The sequence below is a fragment of the Rhodamnia argentea genome, chromosome 1 (genome assembly GCF_020921035.1).
Source record: "Rhodamnia argentea isolate NSW1041297 chromosome 1, ASM2092103v1, whole genome shotgun sequence".
Taxonomy (NCBI): Eukaryota; Viridiplantae; Streptophyta; class Magnoliopsida; order Myrtales; family Myrtaceae; genus Rhodamnia; species Rhodamnia argentea.
The window spans coordinates 11,534,208-11,547,940 of record NC_063150.1 but is presented as its reverse complement, the minus strand read 5'-3'; the positions used below and the strand labels follow the sequence as shown (position 1 = coordinate 11,547,940).

The 13,733-nt window shown below is 42.4% G+C and overlaps 3 protein-coding genes across 4 annotated transcripts; all 3 read right to left on the bottom strand.

Annotated features, from left to right (window-relative positions):
- Positions 1-598: 598 nt before the first annotated feature.
- On the bottom strand, positions 599-3,911 carry LOC115728225 (DNA-directed RNA polymerase V subunit 7-like). Of its 2 annotated transcripts, none has more exons than XM_030658566.2 (2): positions 3,839-3,911; positions 599-1,153 (listed from the first exon to the last, which is right to left on the bottom strand). In XM_030658566.2, the coding sequence occupies exon 2, from the start codon at positions 1,138-1,140 to the stop codon at positions 610-612; it is 531 nt and encodes a 176-aa protein (XP_030514426.1). In that variant the 5' UTR covers positions 1,141-1,153; positions 3,839-3,911; the 3' UTR covers positions 599-609. The 2 variants fall into 2 exon arrangements, with proteins under 2 accessions (XP_030514426.1, XP_030514427.1); XM_030658567.2 differs by lacking the exon at positions 3,839-3,911 and adding an exon at positions 1,498-1,915.
- A 98-nt stretch (positions 3,912-4,009) lies between these two features.
- Positions 4,010-4,657, bottom strand: LOC125314466 (protein transport protein sec23-like). The gene is made up of 3 exons (XM_048276807.1): positions 4,439-4,657; positions 4,203-4,260; positions 4,010-4,095 (listed from the first exon to the last, which is right to left on the bottom strand). Exons 1-3 carry the CDS (start codon positions 4,655-4,657, stop codon positions 4,010-4,012), a joined length of 363 nt encoding a protein of 120 aa, XP_048132764.1.
- Positions 4,658-5,361: 704 nt separating this feature from the next.
- LOC115728221 (subtilisin-like protease 4) lies at positions 5,362-7,917 on the bottom strand. Its single transcript, XM_030658560.2, has one exon. The coding sequence runs from the start codon at positions 7,721-7,723 to the stop codon at positions 5,477-5,479; it is 2,247 nt and encodes a 748-aa protein (XP_030514420.2). The 5' UTR covers positions 7,724-7,917; the 3' UTR covers positions 5,362-5,476.
- Between the last annotated feature and the right edge of the window lie 5,816 nt (positions 7,918-13,733).

Here is a 13,733-nt window from a genome sequence, read left to right as displayed (position 1 = left end):
GGTCATGAGACGAGAACTGTGAAGGTGGAAGCGTCTTACCCCATCGATACCGGCGTCGGTGCTAAGATGCTCGGTTCGTACACTGGTGCTTTGTTTAATTTAATATTCTAGTTAGATTGTGATTTTAGTGGCTTCTAGTTTCAGCTAACTCGTGCCCGTTTCACATTCTCCTGTTGACGACAGTACGATATTGGTAATTTATACTGTCGAGGGTTTATCTGGGGGTTCGTAAAAGGTCTCCAAAAGATGTAGGTATAACAATCAAGTACTAAACTGTTCTCTTAGTTGCAACGATCACCGTCATACTAAGTCGCTAGCTGCATTTGTAGACCTTCATGAGCTTGAACACCTTGGTGCTTTTATATGTGGTGTAAACGATTCCTCTTATCAGAATTTGAGTGTTCCCTCGACCAAGTCGCAGCTGCAGAACTAAAAGCTCCTGTTGAGAACTCGGGTGGGTGGATTTATGATGCTGGGAGAATCAAGTCTCGATGATTCCCCCTCATGCACCGGTCAGAACATACAGAATATCAAGGAGGGGAATCTTAACCACTACATGCCATAGATCCATTTAGAGTGATCCGTTTGCAGAGTTACGTGACAAACCTATTACGAAATGGGTCCTAAGAAATCACCCTCCACGCTGACCAGTGCCTGAAAATCCCTCTCGACCTCCAGCCACTTTGTCCCAATCACCATGACTCTAACCGTCACATCTTTCCCGATCTTGGAAAGCTTCTCGTTCAGGAAGACAGGATTCTCCCCAGGCACATACTTGTATTCCGCCATCTTCAAGTTCGAGAGGTAGACGTTCTCGACAGGCCCGCATCTCAAGAAGACCCCGTGCTTGAGGACCTTGTGCACGACTCCGTCCAGGATTTCTCCCCGGAAAAGCTTGAAGGTGATGCCACTGAAGACCACAGGAAAAAGGACGTCTCCAGAATGTTGTCTCACTTTCCCTTCGCCAATGCTTTCCAGTGTCGTCACAGCCAGGAAATAACCCAGGTCCTTCGTTGCCTTCTTACATGCAAAGTCGTCCAGGAGGCGTATTATAATGGACCTTTGCAGCATGAGTCCCTTCGCATCCAGGTTTTCTGCCGAAATGATCACATTCCACGGGAGCTGCACCTTCAGAAACATTTCTGAATGCTATCTGATGACCATTAACAGATGGATCAGTTTTATCCGCAACTTTTTGGGAAGATGTATTCGATTGCACTAAGTTCAAGATCATGACATGACAGTGCAAAGTCCAACAACCTACTCATTGAATGAACTGGTAATATGACGCTACTGCATTCAATAAGATACCCTTGAATGCTCCTCAACTTCCGATATGATTGATTCTAGACATTTGAGCAAAATGTAATCAATATAATCCAAATGCACGGTATTTGAGGTATTGGAGCTTTTGTCAACAAAATACAAACATGAGATTATCTAAAAAAGTATTGAAAGTTTTACATCACTGGAGTGCTAGGCCCTCATGCATCAAACCTTGGGAGAGCTAGGTTGTAGAATTGAAACTTGAGACAGGCGAAAAATCAAGCAAGAGGGGGAGAGAGAACGTGTGTGTGTTCCTTGGTCCACAACTACAATAAATGTAGACCTACACAAATTTGAGGAAGAAAGGACTTGACAAAATTTAAAGAGACAGGACAAACTAACTAAACGGAAGTCAATGAAAACGCATAAATAAGCGGGAATAACATGCGACACAATAGAGTTCATTACAACAGCAGCAGAAAGGCCTATACAGTAATGTGGTGATGCCCCTGGTAAGGTCCACATTCGCAATGGTAGCACATAATTTGTCGATGGAAACACAGCTCCAGAATCATAATAGATCAGGAAGTATAATCATTCAAAGGAATTATCTACTTTATTTCGCTCCTTCTCTTCTTATCAATTGTCCCTCCAACGTTTTGCCCTCTAGAATTACAACAGATCAGGAAGTATAATCATTTAAAGGAATTATCTACTTTATTTCGCTTCTTTTCTTCTTATCAATTGTCCCTCCAACCTCTTTTTCACTTTTCCTTTTCATTCATCTAGAGATATACTTACCAATTTATGCTTGGTTGTGAAGCATCATAGTCCACCCTTGAGAACAGAACAGTGAACAATTCAGGGCCTCATTTCAGAATACCACTTCTACTCCAGAACGTGTTGCGCACGGTTTTGAGTACGCAGGTTGAATACAACAGTACTATTTGCGCATTCTTTCAACTAACCAATCTCGTGACACTTTCAAAATAACTATCGAGCAGTTTTACGCAAATCCGTGCAGCAAAACCAGTAGCACAATTCTAATCAAAATCACTTCTCAATCCACTGCACTCCACCTCAAGATTACAATCACAAGTCACCGCCCCACTTCTTCCAAACCACCATGAAGTAGTGAATTCAGAGTCGATCCACGAAACCAAACAAGAACCCTAAGTCAAGATTAACTGAATCGGGAACACCCACATCAAGAATTGCGGACTAAATGTACCAGAGAATCAAGAGCAGCGAGACAAGGCGAGCCGAGCGGCGAGACAATGCGAGGCGAGGCGTGCGAGAGACGAGCGTCGAGAGCGAGAGAGGAGTAAGGACTCGGGCAGAGAGACGGAGAGTGCGTGCGAAGACGATAGATTAGGGATTTAGGGGTTTTGATTTCAGTTTTCAAAATTGAGTCTCGTCACTTGTCCCTCCCTATAATTCTAATCTCAGAGATAGATATGGTCACCGACCGGTTTGGGCCCGGAACAGGCCCATTTACCGGGACTGGCGGTTCTGAATTGGAACCGGCCTGGCCCCTCACGAGCCAGCTCCGGTTTTAAAAAATTAGGAATTGGCTAAAAAAAAAAAATAGGGAAAGAGCCACTCTTTCCCTCCCCCCGAGCCCCACTCGATACCAGCGGTTCCGAATCGGAACCATAGTGGCCACGAACTAGAACTGCCGGTTCATGAACCGAAACCGGCGATTCACGGCCCGTGGCCATACCTACTCAAAGAAGTGTCAAGCTATTAATACAAACTTACTTTTGTATTCGCCCAATACATGAAAGTTTAGAAGGAAGACAATTATGAGTTACTACGTCCATACTAAAGGGAACCAACCTCACGATATACGCATCCGAATTACTTGAAATTAACTTGTACAAAATCTCATTTGAATCACTGATCGTAGAATTGTATTATAGAACGGACATACCTCATTTTCACAAATTAAATATATCCGATGCAGTAATAGATGTTCATCTCAATATCACGTTTGGGAAGAGGAGAAGGGAGAACCATCGTCGTATTTGTCATTATGCTTTCTCTCTTTTTCTCTATTTTTTTTTTTTTTTGAACGTAGACGTGATCCCTTTATCACGTTTTGGCAGTTATCAAAAGACTACAAGGGGTTTGGATAGTTTACATGGACCATGGTCCTTTCCATGAATCCCAACACATGCAACTATCGAAAGAAAAGTGCCGACTCCCAAGTTCAAATTTGCATTGACCGAACCCCAAAGGGAGTATATTTAAAGCCTCTCCCCGCCTAGCTTACCATGGTACCTGAATTCATATCATTAAAAGCGATTGCTCTCGAAATGGACATTAACCCAAGCAAACCAGCCGATAAGAATGAAGCATCGTCCACACATTCCTTAATGAGCAGCATCTTAAATGGAATCAAAATACCACAAACCCATCATCACATTAGAAGCATTTCAATCTGTAGTAAAGAAGGAACTCTCGCTAATAGACCTCATCGACAATTGCGCCAAGGAACACTAGGGCTGATCGATCCCACCCATCTTGGAACCGGGAACCGATCCTGTAGAATACACACACCACATCTTATCAATTCCAATGAGCAAAGTAAAGAACCACTTCAACGTCACTTGACACACAAAATACACCTTCCCTCAACTTGCAAAATCTCAAACCTCAGACTCTTTTCCTAGATGCACAGCACCACGATTGGCCTCAACGAAGGAGATTTTCTCCAGGAATAAAGTTGTAACCCGGCATTTTAATCGCCGAGAGATACGCCCATTTTAAAGATCCACTCCTGAGGAGCAAACCCGTTCCTGACCTGAATGCCTGGTCCACGAACCCCTGCAAGATTTCTCACCTGGAATGGCATGAAAGTGCGGCAATTGAATGTCACGCGGAGCAACGGATCCTGAACCTCGTTAACTACTTAAAGACGATCGATAGCATACCAGTGGGCAGAGTCTTGAGCATGCTCAGCCAACTGGACACTTTCACCTTCACAGTTCTCTGTCTCATGACCAATTTCAAACTTCACTTTTGTTACATTCTAAATCATACAAGCTTCTCTTGCGGCCACCCCTTGTTTTCTATGTCGTTACTCTTTCGTCGAAAACAAGATACCAAAAGGACTTTTTTTTGACAAAAACGGTAGAAAGTTAAAGGTGACAAGGAGTTACCGACTAACTTGATCAGCTGAGAGTTGGCGTTCGCGCTCACCATGAAAAACCACAACCCTCGAGCACTCTGGAAAACCGAGATCATGAACCCTAACCATCGAATCGAAAGTAACCAACCCCACAAGTGCACTCTCCGGCAACTGCTCCAACACAAGCAACAGCTCATTCTTAAGCGCCCTCATGTCCTCCTCACAGCAAGCATTTTCCTGGGCTAACTGACACTGCATATTCCCTTGAATGACAGTGCATTTGACAAGTATCCAGTTGGCTGAGCATGCTCAAGACTTTGCCCATTTTGGGGTGTTTTGACCTTTGACTTCTCTTCTAGCTGTAAATTTGAAGTGTTCCACGTGGTCAGAACTAGTAGTATTTCCTCTGCTTTGAAAGTTCTCGTTTTCTCTTTTCTTTGAGCAACTTATTCACAAATACTGTAACTCCAGTAAGAAGGAATTTACATTTATCAAATCTTCCTTTCGCCAACAATAGCTCTGTCAGTAATTATACGGGACAAAGGGTAGGCTTTTTCATCAACTCAAGTACTCGGAGAATTTTTCAAAATCTCACTCATTTTCATTCCCCTGTTTTGTCCCCTCTGTCCAAACAGAGGCTGTTCACTTGATCAGAACTAATAACTTAACAACTTCATTCATGTAGAGAACACTTTTTACTGTCCAAGTTGATCAGTTTCATGGGAAAACAGGCATATTAAGTTTAACTGCAATTACTTACGTTTCATCTTTGGGGCCCAACTACTTTATTAGTTACTAAGTTCTTGATTCATGTACTTATAAAAGCCTACTTTGATGTATCTGAATCTTCATCTTTGCTTTTCCCTCACCTACCAAATTCGAAGGGTATATCCTGGTGATAGAAAAACTCCTGAGAAGACAAGTATACTGAAAGCATTTCCAATAGTTTCACACAAACAAAGGGAAATTACATAACAACAATATCTATGCTTTTTTGTTCATCATGAAATCGTGGTAAGATGAAAGTACAGGCCAACGAGCTAATATCATCGCTTTATTTCTGCTCGCAACTGCTTCTTAATTGAACTTAACCGAAATTGGACTCCTAACAGAGTACTTCTTGGAATCCCACCTCAAATATCCTTCGGTGAACTTGGTGGCCTTGTGAGTGGAATTGGCACGGCTGAGTGTGATTGAATATGTTGCCTTCTGTTCCAATTTTGAGAAGTTGAGTTTGTCAGGCTTCACGGTGACATGCACGCCCGGTGGGGGAACGACCGTGACAGCAAAAGTCGAATAGTCTGTTCCAACATTAGTCACGGTCCTAGTAAATGTCTGCGGAGGTCCGAGGGTGACCGAAAATGAGGGGTAGTTCAGCTCTCCCTCAGGAATGCTGGATACTCCCGAGCATTTGACTGTTTTGTGAGCAATTGTACCCACCTGCTTGTCAGTGTATCCCAGACCGCAGAGGTAAGGAATGTAGTCGTCGGGCTGAATGTCGTAAACGAATCCGGGGTCAATGGCCTTTACGGCATCGACATGGCCTGCTCCAATGGCAAAGACATCTGCAGGTTGAAGCTGTTCGTCCAGGATTGGGTTTTGCTTGATGTTCAGCTGCTTTGCTGAAGTCATGATAGCTGATTTGATCGCTGCTGGAGACCAATCCGGATGAACGCCCTTTATCAAAGCCACGATGCCACTGAGGTGAGGGCAAGACATGGAAGTGCCAGAAATTATGTCAAAGTAATACTTCGCTTTTGTGTCATTTCTGATGGGAAATGGCCAAGCTGCTAATATGTTCACACCAGGACCAATAATGTCTGGCTTCAGAATTCCTGGGCTAACTAAGCTTGGGCCTCTCGAAGAGAAAGAAGTAAGCGCGGGAGCAGTTGGGTTTCCAAGCACGGTTCCTTTGAACAGGATGGCAGCAGTAGGAGTTTTAGTGACATTGATGTAGGCTTTGATCTTCTTACCAGCGAAGTAGCTGACATGAGACGCAGGGAGGTCATAAGCATCGGCCAAGGTACTGAAACCATCCATTTCTTGGTTCATCATAATCATAGCAGCCCCACCGGCTCTTTGCACCTCTTCCGCTTTGGAAAACCGGCTTACCATCCCTCGTTCGCACAAGACAACCTTCCCCTTCACTTGACTGCTTTTTAAGTATCCAGGGACACAGTATATGGACTCTTCCGTACCATCGATTCCAGGATACACAAGAGGCAGTAAAGTCGAAGTGAAAGAGGGTTGGTATAGTGTCTCACCTTCATATTCCGCTCCATTCCCGAGTTTTACAATGGAGACAATGTTCCTATCGATGGTGCTCGCCCCCACGGTGAGAATCCACGGAGCCACGTTCGATAGCGAGCCTGGGTTAGGGCCGGAATTCCCAGCAGAGCAGCTCACGAAGATCCCTCTTTGAATGGCTGCAAAAGCTGCTACCGCGATGCCGTCTGTATAAAACGGAGAGGAGGAACCGCCGAGGGACATCGAGATTATGTCAACGTCGTCAGCCAGGGCAGCATCAAGTCCAGCAAGTATGTCACCCAGAGAACAATATATTCCAAAGCACACTTTATACATCGCCAGGTGAGCATGTGGAGCCATGCCACCTGCCGTGCCATCGGCCATCCCGAGCGTATTGGCTCGCTGCACAGAAGCACCAGCTGCAGTGCTGGCTGTGTGAGTGCCATGTCCGACATCGTCGATTGGTGGCATGGACACACTTTTCTTAGCCGAGGCGTCGAAGGTCCTTGCACCTATCAATTTGTTATTACATCGGGAAGACTCGAAGTCGCACCTCCCTTTCCATTTGGCCGGCGGAGGCGGCATTCCATCTCCGCTGAATGAGGGGTGATCTGGCGTCACACCCGTATCCATAACGCCGATGATAATTCCCTTGCCCATAGTCGAACCATTGGAAGATCCCTGAGGTAGAGGTAAGCCCAAGAACTGCGGGCTGTGAGTTGTCTGTAGCCTATATATTTGCTCCGGGTGAGCCGCCACAAATCCAGGCTTATCCTGCATCGCGGCGACTTCATCAGGAGTCAGCCTTGCCGCAAAGCCGGTCATCACGTTTCGATAGGAGTAAAGCACACGGCTCTGGTTCTCCGAGGCTGTAGAACTCGCAGGCAAAAACGAGTAATACCAGGATTCAAGATCCTTCAATTCAGAAAGGTGATGGCCATCGGGGATAGTCAGGTGGACAATGTAGGTTTTCAAGTCACTGCTCTTTGATTGAGCCGGAGATGACTGGCCATTGGCAGGAGAGACCTTGGCACATGAAATCAGAGCAATTAGGCAGAGGAGATAAATGAAAGCCATTGGTGGTCTTAGTCTGGAATGCGGATTCAAGTAGTGGAAAGGCTATGGTTGGTGTTCAGCGACTAGCTGAAGCATCTATTTATACAGAAGCTGGGATGGAGATCCAGCTGGCTTGTGCATATCCGGTCAGCTGAGAACTACATCATCTCAGTGAGGCACGCAGAATAATTTGTTGGAAGTTGGTTCTGTGTCTAATTCTGGGAGTTGCTTTAGAGCATCATCATCTGACCATCTAAACGTAGGAGTTGCGGCAAGAATTGGCTTGCAAGATTTACTTTTAATAGGACGATTTGATTCTCAGCGTTTTCCTAGTTTGCAAATGGTAGAGGCTGTTGCACTGATGAGTATACGGGGAGTTGGACCATCATACTGCTTGTAGCTTTGAGCCTGTTCTTGTGGGTATTTCACCATCAGATATGCCTTCTATATCAGGATTTTAAACAGAATGGCCTGAAAAACCGGCAAAGATTGATCAAAGCAAAAGTCATCACTTCTCGCCCTTTGTTAATCGGTCCTTGTACTGGCTACAGTGCTCACTCGACATCTCTCTAATGAGACCGCAAAAACCCGCTTTCGATATGAGTTTGTAAAATCTGCAGATGGTGCAGAAGAACTACCAAAATAAAGAGTTCCCTTATCCAATCGATGAAGGAATGTCAGCTAGATGGCATCATCTGTCTCATAAGGTTGGAGCAATGAATTTTGTGTCTTGATGCATTTATGTTTGTCAAATATGATCCTCGTGTGCCAATTCACTTTTAAACTAGTAACAGGCAGTTTTGAAGAAGTTTGTGTTCAGTACACAAACACAAGCATGATCTTTGCTGAATATTACATCATCTTGGTCAGGCCCATAGAATAATTTGTTGGAAGTGTCTTCTATATCTAATTCTAGGAGTTGCTTTAAAGAGCATTTTTCATTTGACCATCTAAACGTAGGAGTTGCGGCAAGAATTGGCTTGAAATATTTGCTTTTAATAGGATGATTCTCTTGATAATTTGCATATGGTGGAGGTTGTTGCACATGGTGAGTCGGACCATCGCATCACTTGCAGCTTTGAACCTGTTCCTAGTGTGTATTTCGCCATCAGATACGACTTCTAAATCAAGACTTTAAACAGAATGGTATGAAAAATCGGCAGAGACTGATCAGGACGAAGGTTATCACATCTCGCCCATTGTTAACTAATCCTTGTACTAGTCACGGCGCTCGCTTGACGTTCCTCGAATGAGACCGCAAAACACGTTCTCGATACGAGTATGTAAAATCTGCAGATGGTGCATCAAGAAGTACGTGTTCAGAATCTTAGTTGTTACCAATCGGCATCAAGAGGAAATGCAATTATGAGTCAGGAAGACATCAGTAGACTCTGCAAACGCTTAAGCCTAGTCATGTGCACATCGTGGTCCTGTTTGGGGAAGGACATATGACTAAAACTCAACCAAGATGGGCGTCTCCCAAAAATCAATGCTTAATCCAATAAGAATACTCAGGAAACGAATGGCAAGCACTGTAACAACTGGGTATCTTGACCCGCTGAGTCAACGTGGCTTCGAAGTGCTCAGAAAGAAAAAAAGAAAATTTCTTAATCAAGATGTAATTTAGGATTATGTTGGATATTGAGTTGCTGGATTGCTTCTAAAGGTTGCTGAGCTATAAAATCATGTCGTAAAGAAAATTTGTGGTGTCGCGGAGCCACGGGATTTTATAGAAGTCGATTTGGTAATTTTGTTTAGTCCAAGAGTTGAAATGAAGTGTATCGAATTCGGTGCACGAGCGGTCGCAGTACAATGTACGGCAGTAGTGATTCTGCTTTGGGCGAGCATTTTGTTAGCGTGGCGGGGTCATTTTGTTACTCGATAAACTTAGCTTAATTGAGTCTTAGCTAAGGTAGTTTTTCACTTAATTAATTGGATTTCGAGTTTTCGGCTCGAAGTAGCTTCCATTGTTTGGTTCGTATTATTTAGGTGAGTAGTGCTTATCCTTTTTCATGATTTAGACACTCATGCTTGAAAATTATAGGAATTAAGTATGTTATAATTTAGCCGAATAAGAAAGATGAATAACACGGCATGATGTTTATTAAAAAGAAAAAGCAGCATTTATATGAAATGGCAAATTAAAGCATCTCTTGAAATGACGTGTAAGTTGATTATTTGGAAGTACTTAAGAAATTCTATATAAAATGAATTCTGCTTGATGAAATGAATTGTGAAAAGCTATATGTATTCCCCTCCCCCAAAAAAAAAAAGCTATATGTATTGATTTATGAATCGAAGATGAGTTAGTGGTATTTATGGATGAGCATAGTCCGGGTGGGTATGTTCTAAACCTAGAACCCGAAACCTACTCTGTTATAACTGGTTCTCAATTTTTGAAACTTGAAGCATACCTTTTTTGTCCTAGAACCTATTTTGGAACCTACTCTTTTTTTTTTGGGTCCGATTCCGAGGTCTACCCAAGAACCTATTTTTCTTTTTGCTTCTTTTTATAATTTTATTTTTTCCAGCAAAATAATATGAGTAACAATGAAATGATTCAAAGTGAAAGATTGAATGATAAAACTCACTATCCACCAAAAGCAACAATCCTAATATGAGCAATAAAAATTACAATCTACCAAAAAGAGAGGAGGTGAGGCAAGTGAGACTAGGATTTTTTTTTTTAACAATAGTTAAAAACCTATTCCAAAACTAGTCCTAGTTCTCGAGTGGGTCTTCACTTGAAATTGGGAATCAGACCGGTTCCAACCGGTTTTCAAAAATTAGAATCTGTATCCGGAACGGTTTGAACACGAACTTGTTTTCGGACCAATTTTTCGGATGGTTCGATCCGATTTTCGAGTAAACCCGATCCGATGGCACACTTCTAGTAGTATTATGCCCATATGTGCTATGATGTGAACTCGTTGAGGAATTTTACTCCTTAAAATGGATGACCTTGATATGTTCACATATGTTTCGGTAGGTTGCATTTAGTTATCGAGATAAAAAGACAAAAAATATCTATATTTGATATATCTCAAGATTAGGATGAGGTGAGACAAAATTAAGAACATCAAATAAAACAAAAATGTTATTGGATATACTAACAAGGACTCAAATGAGATATCTTCATTCATCAAAATCACTAACATCTAATCTTAATAATTATAATTATGATTAGCTTATCAATAAGATAAAACATCCTGAAGAGAAAAGAAAAACAAAAAAAAGTAAACCACGGCCAGATTACCTTCCTGCTTCTATTCATTTTCCATTTTTTTTTTCTAACTCTTGTTGCATCTTTCTCCGCCTTCAGGTTTGAGTGCCAACTAAAACAGATCGAAAGAGTTGCAAACGATTAAAGATGGAGTAGTAATGTTTATGTACAAACTTACCGTGATAAATCACTTCAACCTATTCGGGTTTTATTTTTTCTACTTATAAGAAAAGCTAAATTATGCTTGGAAGAACCGCAATCACTAGTATCTACTAGGGGTGAGAAGATAGACTCAACCGAACCGGAAGCCGCCTAGGCTAGACCAATTTGGTCCAATTCTAAGGGGCACCGGTCCGGCTCCCTATTCCTTCAAATTGAAACTGGCTCACTAGTATCAATTTTTCTCTCTTTGGCAATCAATTGGAATTCCCCTAGAATGCATGTTACCTTACTAAAGAACAAGTGCCATGACTGCACAGGATGCATGTTCGGCCTCCAAATCTTGATCCTTTGGTCAAGCGGGACTCATGTGGACGGAGTCCATGAGTTCGTCCGATGAAAAACACATCACTACTACTTCCTAACCTTTTTGCCCAAGGCACGAGTCAGATGTATAGACATATATACCTTGTTGCCCCAGGCACGTGAATCTATATGTTTTCATCAGGAATTGTTGATTTTTCTAGTAATTTTTTTACTTTTCTAGTGTTGGACTTATAATGCAAGATTAGTTGAATCCATCAGCTGCTGTGTTACTTCACAATCCCAATGTAAAGTCCATCGAAGGCCATAGTTGCGCCTCAATCGTGCCTTCCCTATGGCAGTCCTTCACCAATTAATGAGCAACCAGCACACATTATCCCCAAGTTTGCTACGTTCAATGAATGCTGATTTGCTAAGGCTTGCAAAAGAAGGCAGTACTTGTATAACATGTTTGTAAGTCATTTGGATGTGATACTGCAACAACAAACAAGCCTGAGTTGTGGCATTAAAGTTATGAAGAAGGTAAAAAAGTCAAAAGATAGCTGCACGACAATCATCTCCTATCACAGAACAACCATCTCCTTGCAATGAGGCTCGCGGGAACTGCAGCAAGCCCCTGAGCAACTTGCCTTCTACAATCCCGACGCCGGGCCGGATCATCATCATCATCTGTAGGTTCGGCAAACTAATAAGCATAAATTCCTGCTCTAGCTGAGTGCCAGAAATATATGTCCAACACAACTTGTAACACGAGTGGCGGTGTTCTTTCCAAAAGTCACCGATTGTCCTGATCCCTAGTTCAACAATTCAAGAAGCCTTGCAGATTATTCTGGATCATACAACAGCACAAGGGACACTATCTTTAGTATAGAAATGCGTACAGAGAGAGCTTAAACTGGTCATTTGACCAAGATTGGCTGGTCTCTTTGCTTTATGGACTATGATCCCTCGATTACAATATCTTCTTTTTTTTATTATTTTTTAAACGGATAACTGATTAAAATGACCAAGTAACATGGTAATCACCAAAAATCAAATCAAACGAAATTATATCAATATCATTTGAATTAATGAAAAATTTCGCTAAAAATAAAAAAGTGATACTCAATTTGATTCATTATGATCTGTTATAGAATAGAAGTAAAATTTACTTAGACTATAGTAAAGATCATTGTATTTGCATGTTTGTTGCCAAGTAATAAAAAAAAAAATGGGGAATATCACACCAATGAGTAAACAAGTCTTGTGATAATGGTTTAAAAAAAAAACACTAAATTGGTATGCTAAACAATAATGTCAGGGATCATACTCACTTGAAACTCTACTATTTTTCAAACCCTACTTTTTTTCAATTGGGGAGATTTTCTGATCTCGCACATGACAATCAAAATCTCCTACTTGCTATTGAAGTCAATGCTTGTGAAGAGGTACTTCAAACAAACAAATGCATTCGGCTGAGGGACATTTCCAAGAGCCAAATGCTGCACAAATAAGCCAAAATCGAGACTCATGGGAGACAGTTTCATCCCAAATATCACCATGAGCTTAAACGTAACGTATCATGAGAATCTAAATATTGGGAATATCTTGAAAGAATTTGGACAAATTGCTCAAGTTGGTGTTGCCGGGTTCTTGTCTGTTTTCAGAGTTATGATCGAAACCTCCCGTGACCGGCCTCAAACGGTTCACAACACCGAAAGTGACTTTCAGGAAGGCTCCACCAATGTTGAGCAACTCGAGGTTGCGAGTTGCTTTGAGGTTAACTCGCGTAATCCCAGATCGTCTAGTAGGGGGCAGTGAGATGAACACGATGAAGATACAAGGTTCTCAAGTTCTTGAATCCTTCAAACGAGGATGGGATTTTCGCCAAACAACCGATAAGTTTCAGATAGATCAAATCCCGACAATTGAAGGAGGAGGCGGGAATCTTGTATTTCTGCCCTTAAAGAAGTAGAGTGCCGGAGACTGTGGACAATGAAGAATCCATCGGTCCATGTCACTTATGGCCAAAACTTTCTTGTGAGAGAGCACGAACGTCCGAATGAAGCAAGAGGATTCGGTCAATTATCTTCACCAAGTCTTCATTGGGGGATTGTAATGTTCCCCGACGGCCCTGGCACATTGGTCATCAAACGCAAGTTATGGAGGGACCATCTGTATCTCCATTTTCTCGACAAGATACTAGTCCCCACCACGTCCTTGGTTGCCAAGGGCCCCAAGGCTCCGTTACGTTGCTTCGACAACTGGCTGATCTTGTCGAATTATTGATCTTGCGTCGTTCTCATCTCCATCTGCGCTACACCGCAATTTCCCACACACAGTAGT

Coding starts and splice junctions, on each gene's coding strand:
- LOC115728225 (XM_030658566.2), bottom strand. CDS start 1,140: ATGTTTCTGAAGGTGCAGCTCCCGTGGAATGTGATCATTTCGGCAGAA.
- LOC125314466 (XM_048276807.1), bottom strand. CDS start 4,657: ATGCAGTGTCAGTTAGCCCAGGAAAATGCTTGCTGTGAGGAGGACATG. Junction 4,261..4,438: donor GCCAACTCTCAGCTGATCAA/GTTAGTCGGTAA, acceptor GTCATGAGACAG/AGAACTGTGAAGGTGAAAGT. Junction 4,096..4,202: donor GCTCAAGACTCTGCCCACTG/GTATGCTATCGA, acceptor GAAATCTTGCAG/GGGTTCGTGGACCAGGCATT.
- LOC115728221 (XM_030658560.2), bottom strand. CDS start 7,723: ATGGCTTTCATTTATCTCCTCTGCCTAATTGCTCTGATTTCATGTGCC.